The sequence below is a fragment of the Ranitomeya imitator genome, chromosome 2 (assembly GCF_032444005.1).
Source record: "Ranitomeya imitator isolate aRanImi1 chromosome 2, aRanImi1.pri, whole genome shotgun sequence".
In the NCBI taxonomy this organism is placed as follows: Eukaryota; Metazoa; Chordata; class Amphibia; order Anura; family Dendrobatidae; genus Ranitomeya; species Ranitomeya imitator.
The window spans coordinates 789,842,323-789,864,370 of record NC_091283.1 but is presented as its reverse complement, the minus strand read 5'-3'; the positions used below and the strand labels follow the sequence as shown (position 1 = coordinate 789,864,370).

At 46.3% G+C, this 22,048-nt stretch overlaps 1 protein-coding gene across 2 annotated transcripts in view; it reads left to right on the top strand.

Moving 5' to 3' along the window:
• JMJD1C (jumonji domain containing 1C) overlaps nt 1-22,048 on the top strand; it is a 262,318-nt gene that overhangs the window by 156,577 nt on the left and 83,693 nt on the right. For both annotated transcript variants that reach the window (XM_069753629.1, XM_069753630.1), the window contains one exon: nt 13,443-13,556. In XM_069753629.1, coding sequence (XP_069609730.1) covers nt 13,443-13,556 — 114 coding nt within the window. The remainder of the gene's footprint in view (nt 1-13,442; nt 13,557-22,048) is intronic.

Genomic DNA, 22,048 nt, shown 5'->3' with positions numbered 1-22,048 from the left:
GTTGGTGATGACCGTTTCGTGGGACCTCCTGTATGGAGAAACTAGTCACATGCATTGCTCATGTGTGATTTTTGGCCCATTCTTCCACACAAACACTCCTGAAATCCTGAAGGCTCTGTGGGCATCTTCTACGAACTCTGATCTTTAGTTAAAGGGGATATCTGGGACTTTTACAAAAAATGAAAAATGTATCTAAACACTAGCAGGCAGGTAGTTGCAACTTACCTGCCTGGCGCCATAATTCCCCAGCACAAAGCGGTCACAGAAGCTTCTGCCTGGGATCAGACGTCTCTGCTGTCGTCACGTCTACATAGCGGAGGCTTCTTTTCCGGTCTGCTCTGTTGACTGGGCAGTACTTCCAACGTCATTCTGATGGACAGCTGGATCCCCGCTAACTAACTGGGGGAGCCGGCTGTCAATCAAAATGACCTAGAAAATTTTCTATTTGATTCAGTGATTGGCTGGGAATTCTAGCAGCTTTATTTTCTTTCTCTGAAACGAATTGAGTGTTTCCTTGCCTATGTGCTTGGTATTACTGTCTTGCTGAATTGTCCACCCACGTGTCATCTTCATGATCCTGGTAGACTGCAGCAGATTTTTATCAAGAATGTCTCCATACATTTGTCCATTCTTCATTCCTTCAATTATGAAGTTGCCAGTGTTGTATGCTGAAAAAACAGCCCCACGCCATTTTCTTGATATGGTGTTTTTGGGGTAGTGTGCAGTCCCTTTTAGCCTCCAAACATGGTGTGTATTATGGCATCCAAAGAAATCAATTTTGGTCTCCTCTGACCAGACTATATTCTCCCAGTATTTCACAGGGTTGTCTCTGTTGTTGAAGAAACATGAAACGCTCTTTAACATGCTTTTTATTTAGCAAAGGAGACTTTCATGGTGAGCGTACATACAGGTCATGGAGGTTGAGTGCATTATTTATTGTGTAGTTTAGCAATTCTTCTGTAAGCAGTGCCATCAATATGTTTTACATTAATAAGGTTGCGAAGGTCTTAAGACAGCTCACTGGTTTTGCCCATCATGAGAAGTTTCTTGTGTGGCACCTTTGTAATGAGACACCCTTTTTTTTTTTTTAGTCCATCAGTTGAACCATTGGATATTGTTTTTCACTTAAGTGGCAGGATTGCTTTCTAATTACTGATAGATTTCAGTGTAGTGTCAGGACTTTCCATGGTTTATTGCACCTTTTCTTTTTCTTTTGTATCATTTCTCATTATTACACATAAAATTTATTTATGGACATATATGGTTTGAGATATATATATATATAGATAGATAGATAGATAGATAGATAGATAGATTTTTTTTTTTTGCCTGTGTGGACTGAATGGGTTGTTACTAGTGATGAGTAAATATACTCGTTACTCGAGATTTCCCAAGCATGCTCGGGTGTCCTCCGAGTATTTTTTAGTGCTCAGAGATTTAGTTTTTATTGCCGCACCTGAATGATTTACATCTGTTAGCCAGCATAAGTACATGTGGGGATTCCCTAGCAACCAGGCAACCCCCACATGTACTTATGCTGGCTATCAGATGTAAATCATTCAGCTGCGTCAAGAAAAACTAAATCTTTGAGCACTAAAAAGTGCTCGGGAAATCTCGAGTAACGAGTATATTCGCTCATCAATAGTTGTTTCTTACATCTGGTGAGAATTTCATGTCAGTTGCACCATTAGAAATATATTACTTAGAAAATTGGTGACGTGTACAATATTTATTTCACCTGCTGTATGCAGTGGAGAAAATAAATATTTGATCCACTGCTGATTTTTCCAAGTCTTCCCACCTACAAAGAATGGAGAGGTCTGTAATTTTGATCGTAGCTACATGACAACTGTGAGACAGAATCTAAAAAAACAAAATAACAACAACAGAAGATAGCATTGTATGATTTTTACATAATTAATTTGCATTTTATTGCATGAAATAAGTATTTGGTCCCCTATCAACCAGAAAAAAATTCTGGCTCTCAGACTTGTTAGTTTTTCTGTAAGAAGCTCTCCTACTCTGCGCTCATTAACTGTATTAACTGTACCTGCTTGAACTCATTACCTGTATAAAAGACACCTATCCGCACAATCAATCACACTCCAACCTCTTCATTATGGCCAAGACCAAAGAGCTGTCTAAGGACACCAAGGACAAAATTGTAGACTTGCACAAGGCTGGGATGGGCTACAGAACAATGGGTAAGCGGCTTGTTAAGAAGGCAACAACTGTTAACACAATTATTTGAAAATGGACGAAACACAAGATGACTGTCAATGTTCCTTGGTCTGGGGATCCATGTAAGCTCTCACCTTGTGGGGTAAGGCCATGTTCACACAGTGCGTTTTTTACCGCGGAACCGCGGCGGTTTTGCCGCTGCGGTTCCGCAGCTGTTTTCCATGCAGGGTACAGTACACTGTACCCTATGGAAAACAGGACACACTGTGCACATGGTCCGGAAATTGTTAAAAAAAAGACGCGCTGAATAGCTCCCGGAAAAAAGAAGGAGCATGTCAATTCTTTTTCCGGAGCCGCAGCGGTTCTGCACCCATAGACCTCCATTGTGAGGTCCAAACCGCAGTAAAACCCGCAGATCAAAAATATATCTGCGGGTTTTACTGCGATTTGATGTGCAGAACCGCTGCAGCAGGAAGTGCGGGGAGCGGGCGGAAGTGCGTGGGCGGAGTGTGGCTGCCCCCCCCGTGTTCCGATCCCGCCCCCCCGTGCTCCGATGCCCCCCCCCAGTGCTCCGATGCCCCCCCCCAGTGCTCCGATGCCCCCCCCGTGCCCTAATCTCCCCCCCTTATACTCACCCGGCGTCCCGGTGTCCGTCCGGCCGTCTTCTCCCTGGGCGCCGCCATCTTGCAAAATGGCGGGCGCATGCGCAGTGCGCCCGCCGAATCTGCCGGCCGGCAGATTCGTTCCAAAGTGCATTTTGATCACTGAGATATAACCTATCTCAGTGATCAAAATAAAAAAATAGTAAATGACACCCCCCCCCCCTTTGTCACCCCCATAGGTAGGGACAATAAAAAAAATAAAGAATTTTTTTTTTTTTTTTTTCACTAAGGTTAGAATAGGGGTAGGGGTAGGGTTAGGGGTAGGGTTAGGGTTAGGGGTAGGGTTAGGGTTAGGGGTAGGGTTAGGGGTAGGGTTAGGGGTAGGGTTAGGGTTAGGGGTAGGGTTAGGGTTAGGGTTAGGGGTAGGGTTAGGGGTAGGGTTAGGGTTAGGGGTAGGGTTAGGGTTAGGGTATTTTCAGCCATTTTAACCCTAAAAAAATTCCTAGAAAACACACAGACTCTGGCTAGAAAACTGCATCAAAAAAACGCATCAAAAAACGCATCAAAAAACGCATCAAAAACGGACCAAAAAAGGACCAAAAAAAGGACCTGCGTTTTCTGCCAAGAGCTGCAGTTTTTTAAAAAACAGTCAGGAAAAAAAAAGGATGGAAATCCTGAACGTGTGAACATACCCTAAGGATGATTCTGAGAAAGGTCAGGAAGCGGCCCAGGACTACACAGGAGGACCTCGCCAATGTCCTGAAGATAGATGGGACCACGTCTCAAACATTACCATTAGTAACACTCTACACCGTCATATATTAAAATCCTGCAGGGCACGCAAAATCCCCTTGCTCACGCCAGCACATGTCCAGGCCCTTGTGAAGTTTGCCAGAAACCATCTGGATGATCCAGAGGAGGCATGGGAGAAAGCCATATAGTGAGATGAGGCCAAAATAAAACTTTTTGGTATCAACGCCTCTTGACGTGTTTGGAGGAAGAAGGATTAGTACAACCACAAGAACACCGCCCCAACCATGAAGCATGCCGGGAAAACGTCAAACTTTGGGGTTCATTTCTGCAAAGGGGACTGGACGATTGCACTGTATTGAAGGGAGGATGGATACGGTCATGTATAGCAAGATTTTGGCCAACAACCTCCTTCCCTTAGTAAGAGCATTTAAAGATGAGTCGTGGCTGGGTCTTCCTGCATGACAATGACCTGAAACGCACAGCTAAGGTGTGGCTCCATAAGAAACATTTCAAGTTCCTGGAGTGGCCTGGCCAGTCTCCAGACCTGAACCCAATAGAAAATGTTTGTGAGGGAGCTGAAACTCAATGTTGCCCAGCCACAGCCCCGACACATGGCCGATCTGGAGAAGATCTGTATGAAGGAGTGGGCCCAAATCTTGCTGCATTATGTGCAAGCTTGGACAAGAACTAAAGGAAACCTCTGACCTCTGTAATTGCAAACAAAGGTTTCTGCACCAAATATTACGTTTTGTTATTTAAATGCAATATAATTTTTTAAAAATCATACAATGTGATTTTTCTATTTTTTTTTTTTAAGATGGTCTCTCTCAGTTGACGTTGTACCAATGATAACAATTACAGACCTCTCCATTCTTAGTGGGTGGGAGAACTTGAAAATTAGTCAGTGTATCAAATACTTCCTTTCCCCACTGTGCATGGGCTCAGTTATATGGACATTTCAAGGAAGAAAAGCTTACATTTCCAGGAGGACTGGCATTCTTCTAGGGTTTATCTACTTTAATGATGGAGGGAATGTGATGAATCTCCCCTACATAATTGAAAGTAAGGAGTGTTTTTTCAATGCACAGAGATAAGCATTTACCCTATGTTTGCTTCTCTCTGGGTCTTCTATTGTAGCTGCAGGGTCTATCTGCAATGAAATGATTTTTGTCTTCACTCATGGCAAGTTTGTGTCTGATACGGTGACCCATCTGTACATCTTTCCTTCCTACATAACCTTCAGTCTGGGTTCAGACAATGCAGATAGCTGTATGACCTTTGACAGGATAAGGACAGTCCCCACAACTCAGCTGGCAAGGCTCTGCCTCTTGAAATTATCTTCAGAGAGGACTCATTGACCCGTGATCAATCATTCATGGTGGAATGTGCTGCTGGCTGTTCTGCTTTCCCCTGCTGAGGATCTGTCTAAGGACATGGCTTGCTTTTTAAAGAATTTTAGATGTCTTATCCAGCCCCAGCTAAAGGGATTTTACCCGTCAAGGTGCCCTAATCTAAATTGTATTGGATGTCTATAATTTTCCTTTAAAGTACCGTCACATTAAGCGACGCTGCAGCGATATAGGCAACGATGCCGATCGCTGCAGCGTCGCTGTTTCGTCGTTGTGTGGTCGCTGGAGAGCTGTCACACAGACAGCTCTCCAGCGACCAACGATGCTGAAGTCCCCTGGTAACCAGGGTAAACATCGGGTTACTAAGCGCAGGGCCGCGCTTAGTAACCCGATGTTTACCCTGGTTACCATTGTAAATGTAAAAAAACATACACTACATACTTACATTCCGGTGTCTGTCGCGTCCCTCTCCGTCACCTTCCCTGCACACTGTAAGCGCCGGCCGTAAAGCAGAGCGGTGATGTCACCGCTGTGCTCTGCTTTACGGCCGGCCGGCGCTGACACAGTGCGGGAAGCTGACGGCGAGGGGACGCGACAGACACCGGAATGTAAGTATGTAGTGTTTTTTTTTTACATTTACAATGGTAACCAGGGTAAACATCGGGTTACTAAGCGCGGCCCTGCGCTTAGTAACCCGATGTTTACCCTGGTTACCAGTGAAGACATCGCTCAATCGGCGTCACACACGCCGATTCAGCAATGTCAGTGGGTGATCCAGCGACGAAATAAAGTTCTGGCCTTCCAGCTCCGACCAGCGATCTCACAGCAGGATCCAGATCGCTGCTGCGTGTCAAACACAACGATATCGCTATCCAGGACGCTGCAACGTCACGGATTGCTATCGTTCTAAAGTCGCTCAGTGTGAAGGTACCTTAAGTGTCTGCTACGAATGTGTAAGGTTTCTCTGAATGTTGTGACACTAGGAAATAAGTTACCTAATATGCAGTTTATTTTATTTCTAATTGTTTTTTGGCTGATTTGTAGGCAAGTGTCTATCAAATGATTGCCAGGAAGCCATGATGTACAGATCTTCAGGCTTCATGAAAGTTCAACCAACACATGTTGTAGGCTACCTTGGATATTTTGTCTTTAGGTCATGGTGGTCATTGGCCATTATATAGATTTTTAATGTGAATATTTATTAGATTTGTGTAGATACAATGTTTGGGCTAAAAAAAATTTGGCTTCCTAAAGGTTCCCATATATTTAAGATGTTTGGCCAAATATTAGTTTGGTTTCGAGCTATTCCTCCCAACTTTCCCATAATAGTGAGAGGGAGAAGACCCAAATCCCTCTAAGAACAAGTTGCAAAGTCATAGGATCCGGCATGGTAAAAGCAAAAATGCCCAGTACTTTATCTTGAATATCTGGATGTGGGAAGAGTCCTCCATACACAGGCGGTGGCTGGCTGATGGTTGCCTGTTGTTGACCTTATTGGATTTAAACTTTTGTAGACCTATTTTTTTTTTACAATATTCCCCAGGGACCAAATCGTACATCTGGTTATGGCTCACTGGTACAGTTTATCTTGGGTTGCTTCTTATTTGTTGGAAATTCCCTGAATGCAGCACAAGGTTTCATCTTGCCCAGTCTTTCCATTGGGAGCATTGATGTTTACATTGGCGGTGGAGTGGCCTCGCGTTGTGAAGTCCCGTTTGTAACTCTCGCACCCAGACTGGTTGGCGCGGGGGTGTGGCCCCACTGGACAACAGACCAGACTTCCCTGGAAGGGGCATAACTAAGTAGCTTCCTAGGTGTTCGCTGGCTCCTCTGATGGTGAGGTCAGACTTGTGCGGCAGGTAGCTACCAGGTACCACTCCAGGGTGGAGTCTGACTGTGGATGCTGATTCCACCGGGGACAGGACACAGGCAGGCACGGCAGTGACACTGGCTGGCTGACGGACGGGTACGGCAGAGGTCCTGACGGGCAGACTGGCTTGACGGAGATACTGGCAGGCAGACGGGCACGGCTGGCAGACAGGCAGGTACAGCTGGTATGCTGGCAGACAGGCAGGTGTATGGAGACAGGTAAGATCCTGTTCAGACTGGACGGTATATGGAAACAGGTAGGGACCTGTTTGGACTGGTGAATATAAAGAGACAGGTAGAGACCTGTACGGCAAGTTGCAGAACAGAGATAGAGCAAGGCGCAAGAGCGGATGCAAAGCAGAACCACAGGAGGTGGAGTTAAGAGCAAGAGGAGGAGCCAAGAACAGAAGCGCAGGAAAGAGCAGAGAATGAGGAGACTGAGCTAAGAGCAGAGAAGAGGAAGGCGGAGCTAAGAGTAAAGAAGGCGGCAGAGGAGAGGCAGGAGCTAAGGAAGGAGATGCTGGAGGCGGAGCCAAGAGCAGAGATGCTGGAGGCGGAGCCAAGAGCGGAGAGGCTGGAGGCGGAGCTAAGAGCGGAGACGCTGGTGGCGGAGCCAGAAGGCACAGAGCCAAAGGTTGTGGTGAGCAAAGCAAAGAGGCACAGAGCCACAGGTAGTGGCGAGCAAAGCAGAGAAGCACAGAGCCACGGGTAGTGGCAACCGGAGCAGAGAAGTGCAGAACCACAGATAGTGGCAAGATAAGCAGAGATAGCGCAGAGATACACACAGCAGAGTGGGAATGGCAACAACCAAAGCAGTAACGGACATAAACCAGGGTTCAGACAGGAACGGACATAGACCAGAGTTAAGATACAGAAGTAACGGAACACAGATTCAGACCAGGGTACTACGCCCCACTGGGTGGCGGACACTGAGACAGAACCAGACACCTTAGCAGCAAAGTACTGACTGAGGAAGTAAGATTGCTCAGGCGTCCTCCAATGGGTGAGGATGCCTTAAGAATCAGAGGCCTGTAGGCTATTGGCCAGAGACACCTTAGGAAGGTGCACACAGACTGAATAAGAAACAGGAGTTGCTGGCACCGCCCCACTATGCACACAGACAGCGTACACAGAGCAAGCGGCCATGAAGCACACGGCATGGAGCCGGCCGCAGACAGATCACACAGCATGGCACAGGGTGAATGAGTTGATGTATCACGCAGGTGGGGGATCGAAGGCCATGCAGTGATGCCGGCAGGGTTGTTACTGTTCTCTATGGAGTCTTATTAGCACTAGCTGCTGCCACCTATTGGAAGGTGGATCTAACAAGTTTTTGTTTCCCCTCTTTTTAGAAGGAGCTAAGTTACGACTTTCTGAACCATATGTAGCTCTGTAAGTAAAGTGTATGACCAGCTAAAGGCGCATTTACGCTGAAAGATTGATAATCCCGCAGTGTGAGCAGGCTGCTCATCATCCAATGAATGAGAAAACCGCTTGTTCGTCGGGTGAAAGGATTTTAAAGTGGGCTTAAACAGTGTTCTCAGCGGCGCTCTGTCCTTTGCTGAGAACAGTGGCAGCGTATGTGCGCGGAGCGATCTGTTATAGGTCGTTCAGTGCGTATCGTTAGCTTTGGTCTGCCTGTGTAAACAGGCTTTTAAACCACTGCTGATCAGTAAACATTTGGTGCCACCAGTCTGTGTGAACAGACCCTCAAGTACTGGGGTACATGTCGGTAACCCTTACGTCATTTGCCTTTAGACACTGCTCTTATCTCTTCTGTTTTCATGTCAGTGTGTTAGTACAGTTTCCATACAAGCGCCTTATCACTTGGGCCTTGGCCTTTTTCCTGGGACTCGATTTTCTCCCAGGCTAAACAAATAAACTATTTTTGAGCTGCTCATTGAGAAGAGGAAAAATTGGGAGTTACAACATGACGTGGCAAGGCTGAACAATGGCGACGTTTGGTGCCTACCCAGAGAAAATGCGGTGATATTTGTGGCTTTTTCTGTGAGGGACAGGAAGGGGGTTCAGAAGGTAAAACTGTCCATTAGGTATAAAGCTCGAGGAATGAGAAAGCTGAGATCATTAATTACCGGTGTATGACCCATGTTCTGAGCGCTTCTATGCTCTGCTGTCAGCGGCCGGTGACCTGAGCGGTATCACAGGACCTGGTTAATCATTAAGAAGTTAGCCCAGATTTTTGTTATCTCAGATAGCACAGCTTGACGGAAAGACAATGTACGGAAAAGCACATAGGATTCAGATTACAGATATTTCACTCCCGTGTTACATCTGGCATAAAAAGAGAACCGAAAAAAAATCTCCTGTCCTGCAAGCCAAAAAATACTGTATGTGTTCCCCTCTGGGCTCACAGTTCCTCTCTGCTTAACCAGTAAGATGTAAAATAATGTATCTAAATAGTGTGCATGTTCCTATGAGCCATCATAGGACCGGGTGGGGGGCTTACACACCACCCATAGCTGGCATGGGACTGTGCAGTGGTTTGGTTTGCCCTGACTGGCAATTTTTAATGATCTAAACATCCAAGTTGACATTTTGAAAGTCATTCTTAAAGGGGTTTTCTCAAGATTAATCTCCAGCAGAACGTCTCCTCTGTCGTACTGGAGGCGACATGTTTTCTCCACAGGCCCAGGCCGTGCATTGTCCGATTTTTCCAGCTTCAGCAGCTTTGCCTTTGCAGTGTTGTAGGGCAGGGGTGCTGACACTGGCATTGTCCCGCCATCTTTAGCGCTGTAGCTTAGAGGTTGATTGCAAGCGCTGCTCTCATTGCCTGGGAAACTGCTCACCGCTGATAACTTCATTGGTTGCCGGTAACCCACGTAATGAATAGTAACTATAAAATTAAATATTTCTGTTCTTAAAAACAGAAGGGATTTTTAATTACAAGTAAATTGCAAAGTTGCATGTTTTTACAAGCGCTTTGCAGTTTTAATCACTTATGATGTTCAGAAAACAACCTATTTTAAATGTTTTTCTAGGAACAAAAATTGACGACTTTTCCTACGGTCTAACCATCTATGTTTTTTAATTGTTGGGGCCTGATCACCATGGTCCTACCGATCAGCAGAATGGAGGTTTGTGTACCCAGGCACGTCTGGTTCTCCCTATGTGTATCCATGCTCAATACTGCAGTTTTGCAGAGCTGGGGATCTGGGTTCAAATCCCACCAAGGACAACATCTGTAAAGGTACCGTCACACTCAGCGACGCTGCAGCGATATAGACAACGAGCCAATCGCTGGAGCGTCGCTGTTTAGGTCGCTGTAGAGACGTCAAACACAGCAGCTCCAGAACGATGCAGGAGCGATCCAGTGACGTAACGGCGACTCACTTATCGTTCTCGCTGGTTGTTAGCTCCATGTAAAACATTGCAGGCATCGTTGCTTTTGCTGTCAAACATGACGATACACGCCGACCTGACGACCAAATAAAGTTCAGGACTTCTAGCTCCGACCAGCGATATCACAGCGGGATCCTGATCGCTGCTGCGTGTCAAACACAACGAGATCTCTATCCAGGACACTGCAACGTCACGGATCGCTGTCGTTCTCGTTGTAAAGTTGCTGAGTGTGACGGTACCTTAAGGAGTTTGTATGTTCTCGTGTTTACATGGGTTTCTTCCTACACTTCAAAGACATACTGATAGGGAATTTAGATTGTGAGCCCAATGGGGACAGTGATGATGATATATGTAAAGTGCTGTTAAATTAATGGCGCTATGTAAGTGAGTAAAATAAATTGATTGCTTGGTCAGCAGATATGCCAGATTAGCAGGGATCATCCTAAACTGATCAAATATTGATGGCTATTCTAGGGGCAAGGCATCCGAAACGTTTTCAAAAGGATGTAGTCTGCTGTTTTGGGGGTTCTTGGCCCCTGTCAGCACAGAGTGGGGCATTGATTGCCTAGATGAGAATCCTTGGATTTAGATAGGACATGGGATTGGATGTTGGATCACTTCATTGAGAACCACTTCATCATCACCACAAAACATTCCCTAATAAAATCAATGGCAAAATTGACCTCTAAGGCGGAGCAGAATCTCTGCCCTGAATCGGAGCCCATAGAAAGCTGCTGTGAACCTTTTGGCTGGCATGCTAGGGAGAGTGAGCAACTTGCCATGGGCCGTGGTGAGGGGATGACATTAAGTTTGGAGACCTCTGGCTGGAGCTGTAGAGCATTGGGGGACTCTAGAGTTCTCTAGGAGATTATACAGAGATTTTTTAGCACATGCTCTTTCCAGACTGAAGCTCGTTCCCTATAGACATAGTAGTGTGACTTTTATTTACGTGTGTGTAACTTGTAGCCTTTGATCGGATACACATTCTGCGTCATACAGTGTATTTTTGCTGTGGCTTAGAAAGCTGAAGGCTCATTATTAGCTGCCTGGATGGCTGACAGCCCGAGGGCGCACCCGTTATATCCTGGGTTCTGGAAACCACAGAATTTCCTGTTCTCTGCAATACAAATAATATTTCTGCTTGAAAAATGGTGAAGCCTCTGTGGCCTTTTCTCTTGTCCTGTGCCTGACAATCTACAGCCAAGTGAAGTGTCATTCGAGGAGAGACGATGGAGAAATACTATCCATGACTACTTTCACATAATAAAATAACAAACAAAATTGTTTAATTGAATTGAGCTCATTTTGGATCATATTTGCCAGCGTTTTCTATGCTTTGTGTATTTCTGAGATGGTGACCTCTCTCCCTGGAGGCAAATCACTATTGTGGTTTTGACGCTGGCTCCTGCCTTTCACTAATGGAGTTGAGGCCGGCTATCGGATCCTTGGCATAGCGCTCTGGAGCTGAGCACACTGCGGTGTCTGTTTCAGCCAGAGACCCACTGAGATCATAGGATAAAAGTCTGACCTCACCTCCTTCCCGGGAGGATCAGATGCTGCACCCACAGCCATGTGTTCACCAGCCCAGACTCCTCCAGCAGAGAATCAAATCCCCTCCAGTGTGTATTAACTCCTTGTAAACAAGGCGGCGCTCAGCCAGTGTTATTTGTGTTTTGTTTGTTTTTTTCTTGGTGGTTTTTTAATCATTCTCTGATGTATATAAACCAGTGACACGGAGAAATCTACCAGCACGTAACTGTTCAATTCCTTTCATATCTCTGTGAATTTCCAGTGTAACCAGAGCTGTTCCTTCTTGTCTTCCGTGTCTTCATTACACCCTAACCCAGGGGTGGGCAATTCAATTTCCCAAACGGCCACGTGAGAGACTGTGACTTTGGTGGAGGGTCGAACCAATAGGCTGAAATTAATTCTGCTCAATATTAATATTAACATATATTATGATTATTTTATATTGTATTATTTGATATTGAGTAGAATCAAGTCTCAACATACTGTGTGAGTCCACACACAGCCTGGCTTTATACAGTGAGTCGACACACCACCACCTACATACAGTATGGGCCCCAACACAGTCCCCTTGGGTACAGTATGGGCCCCCTTGGGTACAGTATGGGCCCCCACACGGTCCCCTTGGGTACAGTATGGGCCCCCACACGGTCCCCTTGGGTACAGTATGGGGCCCCCACACGGTCCCCTTAGATACAGTATGGGCCCCCACACGGTCCCCTTTAGATACCGTATGGGCCCCCCACACAGTCCCCCTTAGGTACAGTATGGGCCCCCACACAGTCCCCTTGGGTACAGTATGGGGCCCCCACACGGTCCCCTTGGGTACAGTATGGGCCCCCACACGGTCCCTTTAGATACCGTATGGGCCCCCCACACAGTCCCCCTTAGGTACAGTATGGGGGCCCCCCACACGGTCCCCCTTAGGTACAGTATGGGGGCCCCCACACGGTCCCCCTTAAGTACAGTATGGGCCCCCACAAGGTCCCCCTTACATACAGTAAGGGTCCCCCTTAGGTACAGTATGGGCCATCACTGTCCCCTTAGGCTACTTTCACACTAGCGTTTTCTGCAATCCGTCACAATGCGTCGTTTTGCAGAAAAAAAACGCATCCTGCTTGCTTGACGACACATTTGCGACGGATTGCCACACGTCGCATCCGTCGAGCGACGGATGCGTCGTGCTTTTGCGGACCGTCGGGAGCAAAAAACGCTACATGTAACGTTTTTTGCTCCTGACGGACCGCTTTTTCCGACCGCGCATGCGCGGCCGGAACTCCGCCCCCACCTCCCCGCACCTCACAATGGGGCAGCGGATGCGCCGGAGAAATGCATCCGCTGCCTCCGTTGTGCAGTCCGTTAAACGCTAGAGTCGGAATCTCTCCCCGACGCATTGCGACGGGGAGATTCCGACGCTAGTGTGAAAGTAGCCTTAGATGCAGTATGGGCCCCCACACGGTCCCCCTTAGATGCAGTATGGGCCCCCACATAGCTCGCTATGTGATGCAGTGATGTCCTCTCGTCTGCGGTCTGTCGCACATGTTGATTGGTGGAGGCAGGAGCTGGCGACATGTGTAGCCTTGCGCATCTCATCCACATGCAGCTGCCCCTCCTGCTGTGGCTTTTCTGGTTGAATCTGTATGGAATCGCCCATCGGCTTCAAAGTAGCAAACCATGTACAAGTGTGGCTACACTGGGCTCAATGGGAATAATGCAGATGTAGGACCACCATGATGTTGATGACCTTTCAGATGAGGACTTTATTTAGTTGATGTCTAATGATTCCCATTTTTGTTTTTAGGCTTTCAAGCCCCTGGTTGGGAACGGAGCGTACAAGTCCATAACTGCAATAGAGTTTTTAGTGGAGAGACATCTGGAGTTTGCAACTGAAGATGGTGCCTTTCAGCCCTATCAGGTAAGGCTGGGTGAGAATAACAGGAGGTCTCCAGGCGGTGCCACGTCCTCAGAGGGTGACTGTATTATTAGATGTATTTGCTGTCTGGCCCCTCGGGTGGAAATCTTGTTTGTGCTGCTGATTTTAAAGTGAAAATTAAGAGAATAAACACGCTGTCCTATGATTTATAGTCTAGTGGCAGATTTTGGCTTTCTGCTTTCTAGGGGATGAGTTACTTAAAGGAACCAGTAATTTATCACCCTGTGACAGATGGATACGATTAGTAGAGGGATTAGGTTTGTCCCAGAAACGCTCCTGTAACTATAGCTGGCAGGATAAGAGCGTCTACCTCCACTTCAGTGTTCAGACCTGACATTGGCGGTTACGTCTGGCCTACTGGTCTGCTGGGCATTTTTTTTAGGGCATTCACATTTTGCATTTTTTTTCTGGAAGATTGGACTTGGGAAAATGTCCCAATGAGATGCTGCTATCCAGTTGCAGTGCATATAAAAGATAATTTTTAGGCAATGGTTGATTTTTGTGGCTAAGGCTCAGTTGACATCTCATTTTTCACTCTTAGAGGTACACTTTTTCCCTACTGACTCCAATTGTAGAAAAGTTCTTTATGAGGGAGATCAATGTGTGGAGGTGGGGAGGACGGTAACTAGAAGTGGCGCCCAGGATGCACACATTCGAGTGCCAGGGGGCACTGAAATAAAAGCCAAACCAGGGTCGAGCGAATCCTTTTGCTCATTTTACAAGAGGTATCCCGACACATACTGGGCCGACATATGCTACTAAAAGGGGAAATAAATTAGGAAGAGTATGCAAATGCCGGGAGATTAACTTGTGGTATAAACATCTCAATTTATTGAATGCATCAGTGACAAACCAAAACAGTACATTATATTAAAAAACATTTAAAAAAGGCTACAAGCCCAAACAATGTAACAAGTAGGTGACAGAATATAATAAGACTAGCACCTAACCACATTCAGCCAAGTGGATAAAAATACAAGACATACGAGACATCCATAGGTCGCAGAATAGGCGGTATATAGCATGCCCAAGCAGATAGACACCCTAAGCATGGCTGTGGAGTCAGTAAGCCAAACCTCTGACTCCTCAATTTCCATGACTCCAACTCCACCAAAATGGGCTATGACTCCGACTCTACAGCCCTGACACTAAGGGGTGTAGCCTTTTTAAAATTTTTATATATATATTGTACGGTTTTGGTTTGTCACTGATGTATTCAATAAATTGATATTTTTATAAGGTGATCTCCTGGCATGTACAATATTCTGAAAGGGCACGCTCTTGTTACATGCTTGTTGCATGAGGCACATTAGCAAGTCCAGGCTGATGGCGAGGGGCACACTGCCATCCTTGCCTACTCGCACATGTTACTCAGTACAAGTTATGGCTGAACCTTTTGCTGATCTTTATTTCCCATGATGCGGCTGAACATCTGAAAACATTGAGTTGAGGTTATTCTTATCCTTGGCCTTGGACTTTTAAAGCAAATACATGCATATCATAGCTGTGATAAGACGTATTGCAACATGCTACCAAGCACTCTGATAATGTCAGGAGAGATGTATTGGGCAGACGCAATCCTCCATGTCTTTTGTTCTCCCATCAGTGAGACGCTGCCATTGGTGTTTGGCCACAGATTTCTTCTCCCTCCATATTAAAAGTACATAAATGATCTGCCGAGCCAAACACTCACTTCTATGGTGGAGCCGGGAGACATGGAGGTTGATTGAATGAGCATCTGTTGTATATGTATGGCCTGCCTATCGGAATTAGAAAAGCATGGTTGCTTTCTTTCAGAAACTTCGCCAAGCCCAGACCTCAGGTTGTGTCGGGTATTTCAGCTCAGTCCCCTTGAAGGAATGGCGCTCAGCTGCAATTTCACTTCCAGCCCATGGTCAGTGGTGGCGCTATTTCTCAGTCTCCATGTTTTTCTGATCCTGGACAACCCCTTAAGTTTGCTGCTCCATAATCCGTTGATCTCGAACTGTGCATAGCTGCAACTTCCGGCATATCTGTGGCTGTCGGGGCACGATGGGATGTGGTGTGACACCTGGAGAGCGTTCCCATAAGTACTAAGATTCGAGTGCTGACACCGGCTCCATGTCAGCCGCACTAATGCCATTCCTATACATGTAGGAAATGCCTGCTTATACAGTTACCAACGAAACAAAAGCAAATCTGGTAGCCTAAAGAGAAAAGCCAGATCTCCCCGCCTGAAGGCTCCATTATGATTTGGAGGAACTCCCATTTGCGTGAGAGAATGCTGGCTTATTCTGCCTGCAGAAATCCTTCCCTCCTTTCTAGCCGATCTCCACCCTTGGCATGACGGCAAGGAGTTTATTAAACCTTTATTATGTGTGATCGTCTCTGCAGCATTTCTGGTTACTGCTATCAATAGCTGCAGTGTGCCCATATCCTGGGATGGGGTGTATGGCCAAGAACAGGTTTGGGCACATGTAGAATAGCACGTCTGGCACTGTGTGGCTTTGAGAAATGATTACGTAATATCGAATATTGTTCCATTATGTGTTTTCAGTCTCGATCATTCAGAAATGATAATACACATGTAGTCAGCCTCTCCGAACCAATGGATTAGGGACCTCGTGCTGCTTTCCGACCCCATGTGTTGCACCCCAGCTGGTGGCAGGGGCAGATACTTTCTGCATTATCTTTAATGTCACATTTTTGTCCCTCACTGATATTTCCTCAGTGCTGACTAATGTAGAATAGGGGCTGCCATACACTAGATGGACATAGGCCATACACTAGATGGACATCGGCCATACACTAGATGGACATAGGCCATACACTAGATGGACGTCGGCCATACACTAGATGGACGTCGGCCATACACTAGATGGACGTCGGCCATACACTAGATGGACGTCGGCCATACACTAGATGGACGTCGGCCATACACTAGATGGACGTCGGCCATACACTAGATGGACGTCGGCCATACACTAGATGGACGTCGGCCATACACTAGATGGACGTCGGCCATACACTAGATGGACGTCGGCCATACACTAGATGGACGTCGGCCATACACTAGATGGACGTCGGCCATACACTAGATGGACGTCGGCCATACACTAGATGGACGTCGGCCATACACTAGATGGACGTCGGCCATACACTAGATGGACGTCGGCCATACACTAGATGGACGTCGGCCATACACTAGATGGACGTCGGCCAATCTCGCCAATTTCAACTAGACTGGCCAACTGTCTAATGTGCAATGGGGGTCTTCAGCCACATATGTATCATGGAGAAAAAAGGGTCAGACATGCTGGATTTCTCATAAGCAGACAGCGGAGATGTCTTTCAGAGGCTCCTTTTTCTTATTGAGAACACATGCACACTCGGTTGAGCAGAACATGCACGTGTTGAGTTGGGCCAGGAGTGAGATCTGTCATTTTAATGTGTTGTATATTCAGGAGCACATAGTCTCCCGATTTCCTACCAGGGAACAGTGCATACCTGTAAATTGACAGTGTGGATCGGTGGCATGGCTCCACTGCCAGCCCGAACTGCCCGCTCTTTAATGCTGCTAGCAATGGCAGTTTTGCCTCCTCTGCATCCAGTCAGTGTCCGTGCGTCTGGGCTGTTCTGATGCTACAATCAGGCCTGCTTCAGAGCAGCGCTCCTTGCCTAGGAAACCAGCCACCACTGATAGACTGCAGTGGTTGACAGTAAACTGGAAACCATAGAATTAAAAGTCCATCTGTTTTTGAACTTTTATTTGTCTCTTACTATAAATCCTTTGTTCAGGTACTTTACAATTTTACCCATTTCTAACTGACACAAAAGCCCCTTAAAGGGAATCTATCAGCAGGATTTCGCCACTTAATCTGACGACAGTATCATGTTGAGACGGAGACCCTGATTCCGGTGATGTCACTTACTGGGCTGTTTGCTGTAGTTTTTGGGAAAAAAAAACACTTTTTTTCAACAGGAGATTATCACTGTATTTTATGAAAATCTATTTATCAAGCATCCCAGTAAGGGTATGTGCACACGATCAGGATTTGGCAGCAGCTCATGTCCGATGCATCCAAAACGCTGCCTGCTATTGAATGCAGGTGAATCCGCATGTGTTCATTGAACCGTACGGATTCACCACGTCCAATACATTGTACGGGTGACATTTATCTTGTGGAAACTAGTGTCTGCGCAAGATAAACATCCTGCGGTCTGGAGAGATGCGCCGCATGTCTGTCTCCACGGGTGAGCCGCAGGCGTCTGTGGACACAGGACTTGGGATTTCTGGAAATCCCATCCACTATGCTGTAACACTTGGACGTGGCATACATACGCAGCGTTTACTGACTGTGTGCACATAGCCTGAGTGATGTCAGGGTCTCGGCCCATACATTTATGCTGGTTTCATATAAGGGAGCAATAATCTGGTGACAGATTCCCTTTAATTGCCTGGGTTCTTGCACTGTCAGCAGCCATTATAGGTTGTCGCCAGTCTTCTGTTAGTTTTAGCAGGGTGACATCTTTAGACATCCATCTTTTAAAGGACAGACGAGTTCCTGGGATCGCAGAGTCCTTTGTCAGTAATCCTTTCCCATCCACTTCCTCTCTAATATTGACACATTTGCTATGAATTTCATCAGGAGTAAGCATATTATTACATAAGACTGATCATTGGATTAATTGTCATATTGCAAAGTCTGTCAGTCGTTAAGCAATTACCAAGTGGCTAAACGTCTCCGATTTCTTAGAGCAGCAACTTCGGCAGCTGTTGTAAAGCGCCGTCACGTGCTCCGTTACAACACGGGGCCATATAATTATGGCGGTGATAAAATATACTTTATTACCGGCTTATGTTATCATTACTCCATTCACTTGACTGGTGGCCCAGTTATATTTAAAGCTGGAACTGGGAGAGCGAGATAATGCTGATGGGGAGCAGATTCCCAGCACAGGGTTCAATAGAGTCCAGGCTGATAAAGTAAATAGGGAAACATGGGGCATTTGTCCTGAAAGCATTCTTTGTGTCCTAGTTGAGCAAGAGCCAGTGATAAGATCACACCTTATTTGTTTTACTGCACACTGGGATATGTCACAATTTATTTGCTTTGCTGGGCCGATTTTGTTCCTAAAGATACCGTCGCACTAAGCGACGCTGCAGCAATACCGACAACGATGTCGATCGCTGCAGCGTTGCTGTGTGGTCGCTGGAGAGCTGTCACACAGACAGCTCTCCAGCGACCAACGATCCCGAAGTCCCTGGGTAACCAGGGTAAACATCGGGTTACTAAGCGCAGGGCTGTGCTTAGTAACCCGATGTTTACCCTGGTTACCAACGTAAACGTAAAAAAACAAACACTACATACTCACATTCGGTGTCTGTCCCCCGGCGCTGTGCTTTCCTCTGCACTGTTAGCGCCGGCCAGCCGGAAAGCAGAGCGGTGACGTCACCGCTGTGCTTTCCGGCTGGCCGGCGCTCACAGCCAGTGCAGGGAAGCAGAGCGCCGGGGACAGACACGGAAGGTAAGTATGTAGTGTTTTTTTTTTTTTAACTTTTACGCTGGTAACCAGGGTAAACATCGAGTTACTAAGCGCGGCCCTGCGCTTAGTAACCCGATGTTTACCCTGGTTACCAGTGAAGACATCGCTGGATCGGCGTCACGCACGCCGATTCAGCGATGTCTGCGGGAGGTCCAGCGACAAAATAAAGTTCTGGACTTTCCCCAGCGACCAACGATCTCCCAGCAGGGGCCTGATCGTTGGTCGCTGTCACACATAACGATTTCCTTAACGATATCGTTGCTACGTCACAAAAAGCAACGATATCGTTAACGATATCGTTATGTGTGACGGTACCTTTAGGTGATGAATTCATCATGCTGTAGGATGGGCGCTCAGGGCATGTTGGGAGTTGTAGTTTTACAACTGCCGGGGGCCACAGGTTGGGATGTCTGCTTTTTGAGGATAAATATTCAATAACTGTCACAATACTGCACAATATTGTCAGCAGTTTATGTGCGCAGCACTTCTCATCAATGTTGGTGATCAGGAACAAGCGTTCTTAAGAACCCTCCTTTGGATGATATCGACCCATGTAAAATGGTGCATATTTGATATTCTATGCCCAGTAAGCGCCTGGCGTATATGCAGAATGAATACATGCGGGACGCCATTCACCAATGTGTTTTTTTGGCTTCTCTATTCCGCGTATACATTCACTGCTCAAAGATAGCCTATACAGATATACAGTGCGGTACTATTAGCGACATGTCTCGCTGTATGCTTGCACATTGGGTTACACAGCTGTGTCCATCGGGAGCGCTTCACCCTTCTGCATCTTTAGGAGGCTCTAGACTAATGTGTACACTGATTGTTGTGAGCCTGAAATGAGCCACTTGTTAATGGCCTAGATGGGGAATATAGAAATATGAGCACACATGACCCATTCTCGGCGTCATGGCAACCTTCTAGTATTAAGGTATGTGCACACGATGCAGATTTAGTGCAGAACTGCAGCAGATTTTACTGCAGCAGAAACGCTGCAGAACTGCACTGTGATCACAGTACAATGTAAATCAATGTGAAAAAAAAAAAGCTGTGCACATGGTGCAGAAAAATCTGCGCAGAAACGCTGCAGATTTCAAAGAAGTGCCTGTCACTTCTTTTGTGCAGTTCTGCAGCGTTTCTGCACCCCTCCATAATAGAAATGTGCAGGTGCGTTTTTGATGCGGTTTTTTGTGCAGATTTGTGCTAAAAAAAACGCATCAAAAACGCATAAAAAAACGCACCTGCAGATTCTGCCAGGAGATGCAGATTTAGTGCAGAACTGCAGCAGATTTTTCTGCACCAAATCTGCATCGTGTGCACACAGCCTAAGAAAGGACCTATATTGTAGGTATCAGTCTGTGTAGTGATGCCCTCAGTGTCTTTTTTTAGTTGGTATTTTTCCTTTTGCGGTTAGCACTTGAGACCTTAAGTAACCTTGTGTTTCCCCGAGGAGATCTGATCTGCAAGATTGCTTCAGCCCTTTGTGCTACACTGGGGAGGACAGTTTATTCCTCGGTACACAAGTCCCATAGGTCCCAAATTTTTTTTTTTCTACTTAAGGTTTGTGGCAGCAGAAAGGCCTGCAAAGCCAAAGGTATTGTATTCCATGGGGTTAACTCCAAGGCTGAGCCATATCAGTACCTGCCACATGTTTGTCTGGGAGTGAAATGGTTAACCCAGCCAGGTGTATTATTCAGACAAATCCCCCGCTGCTGTCACTGCTTATGTGCAGAATAGGGCTGGAAAGGGCTAGTAAGTGGTAGACCTGCACGTGTATTTGTGGATGTGCCAAATATTTGGCTAGGACTTGCAATGGCCAAGGCTGGAGACCTTTGTATAGGGCCAAAGTGAGGGTATGTGCACACGTCAGTTTTTGTGCGTTTTTTTTCCAAATGCATAGGATAGCGGGAAAAACGCAGAAAATCCGCAAAATTAATGAACATGCTGCTTTTTTTTTTTTTTTTTACCGCGAAGCGGTTTTTTTTTTCGCGGAAAAAACGCATCATGTGCACAAAACATGCAGAATGCATTCTAAATGATAGGATGCATAATGTATGCGTTTTTAATGAGTTTTTATCGCGTTTTTATAGCGAAAAAAGCTGAACATGTGCACATACCCTGATAGTACTATTTATGTCTATTTTTTTGTGTGTGGCATGAAGTATATAGTCCGATTTTTCTCAAAAAGTCAGGTTAACGGGATTGTCTTGTATAAGGAGGCCATACTCCCCTTTTGAACTGTCGCTGTGCTGCCGTACTCCACACTGTGTTCCCTACTTGTCTTTTGGGATCAGGGGGGTGTTGTGATCAAGCTGATCTGCTGCAGCCATCACCCTTCCCTTGACTAGCAGAAGCGGTATTTTCCTCTGAAATGGGATAAGAAGGCTACACTGGTCTTGTGACACCTCTGCTGCATGTTCATGGCTGAGAAAGCAGGTGTGCGTGCATTATCCTTTACCTAACCCTGGGACTATATAAAAGGCCGTTAGCTGGTGGACTGCACCTTTCAGTGCCGGTTGTTCTGAATCCTATTTGTTATCTAGCTGTTCACCCTTTGAAAGTTTTGATCCAACATGTAATGCACATTATATGATGAGCTGGTACCACTGAAATCTCAGATTTTGGCCAACGTTGATCTACTTTCTATGGCCAGTAGTAGTCTAGGTGCCATACACAGCAGACTAGTACTGGCCGAACCCTCCAATTTTAGTGCTACTTGACGACCTTCTAATGTGTCTAGGGGTGATTTGACTTTTTCCTGCCGCTTATGTCCGGAAAAAGAAGGATCAGACTGCTGGAGTCAATTTGCCCAAAAGTATCTGGCAGTGGCCTTTTCTCCTCCTCTCAGTCAGAACACGTTGCAGATTCACCAGGTGTATTGGGCGGTGGAGAGGACGTGTTTGCTGATGGCTATCCGTGTACGGCCAGCTTTAGTCACTGTA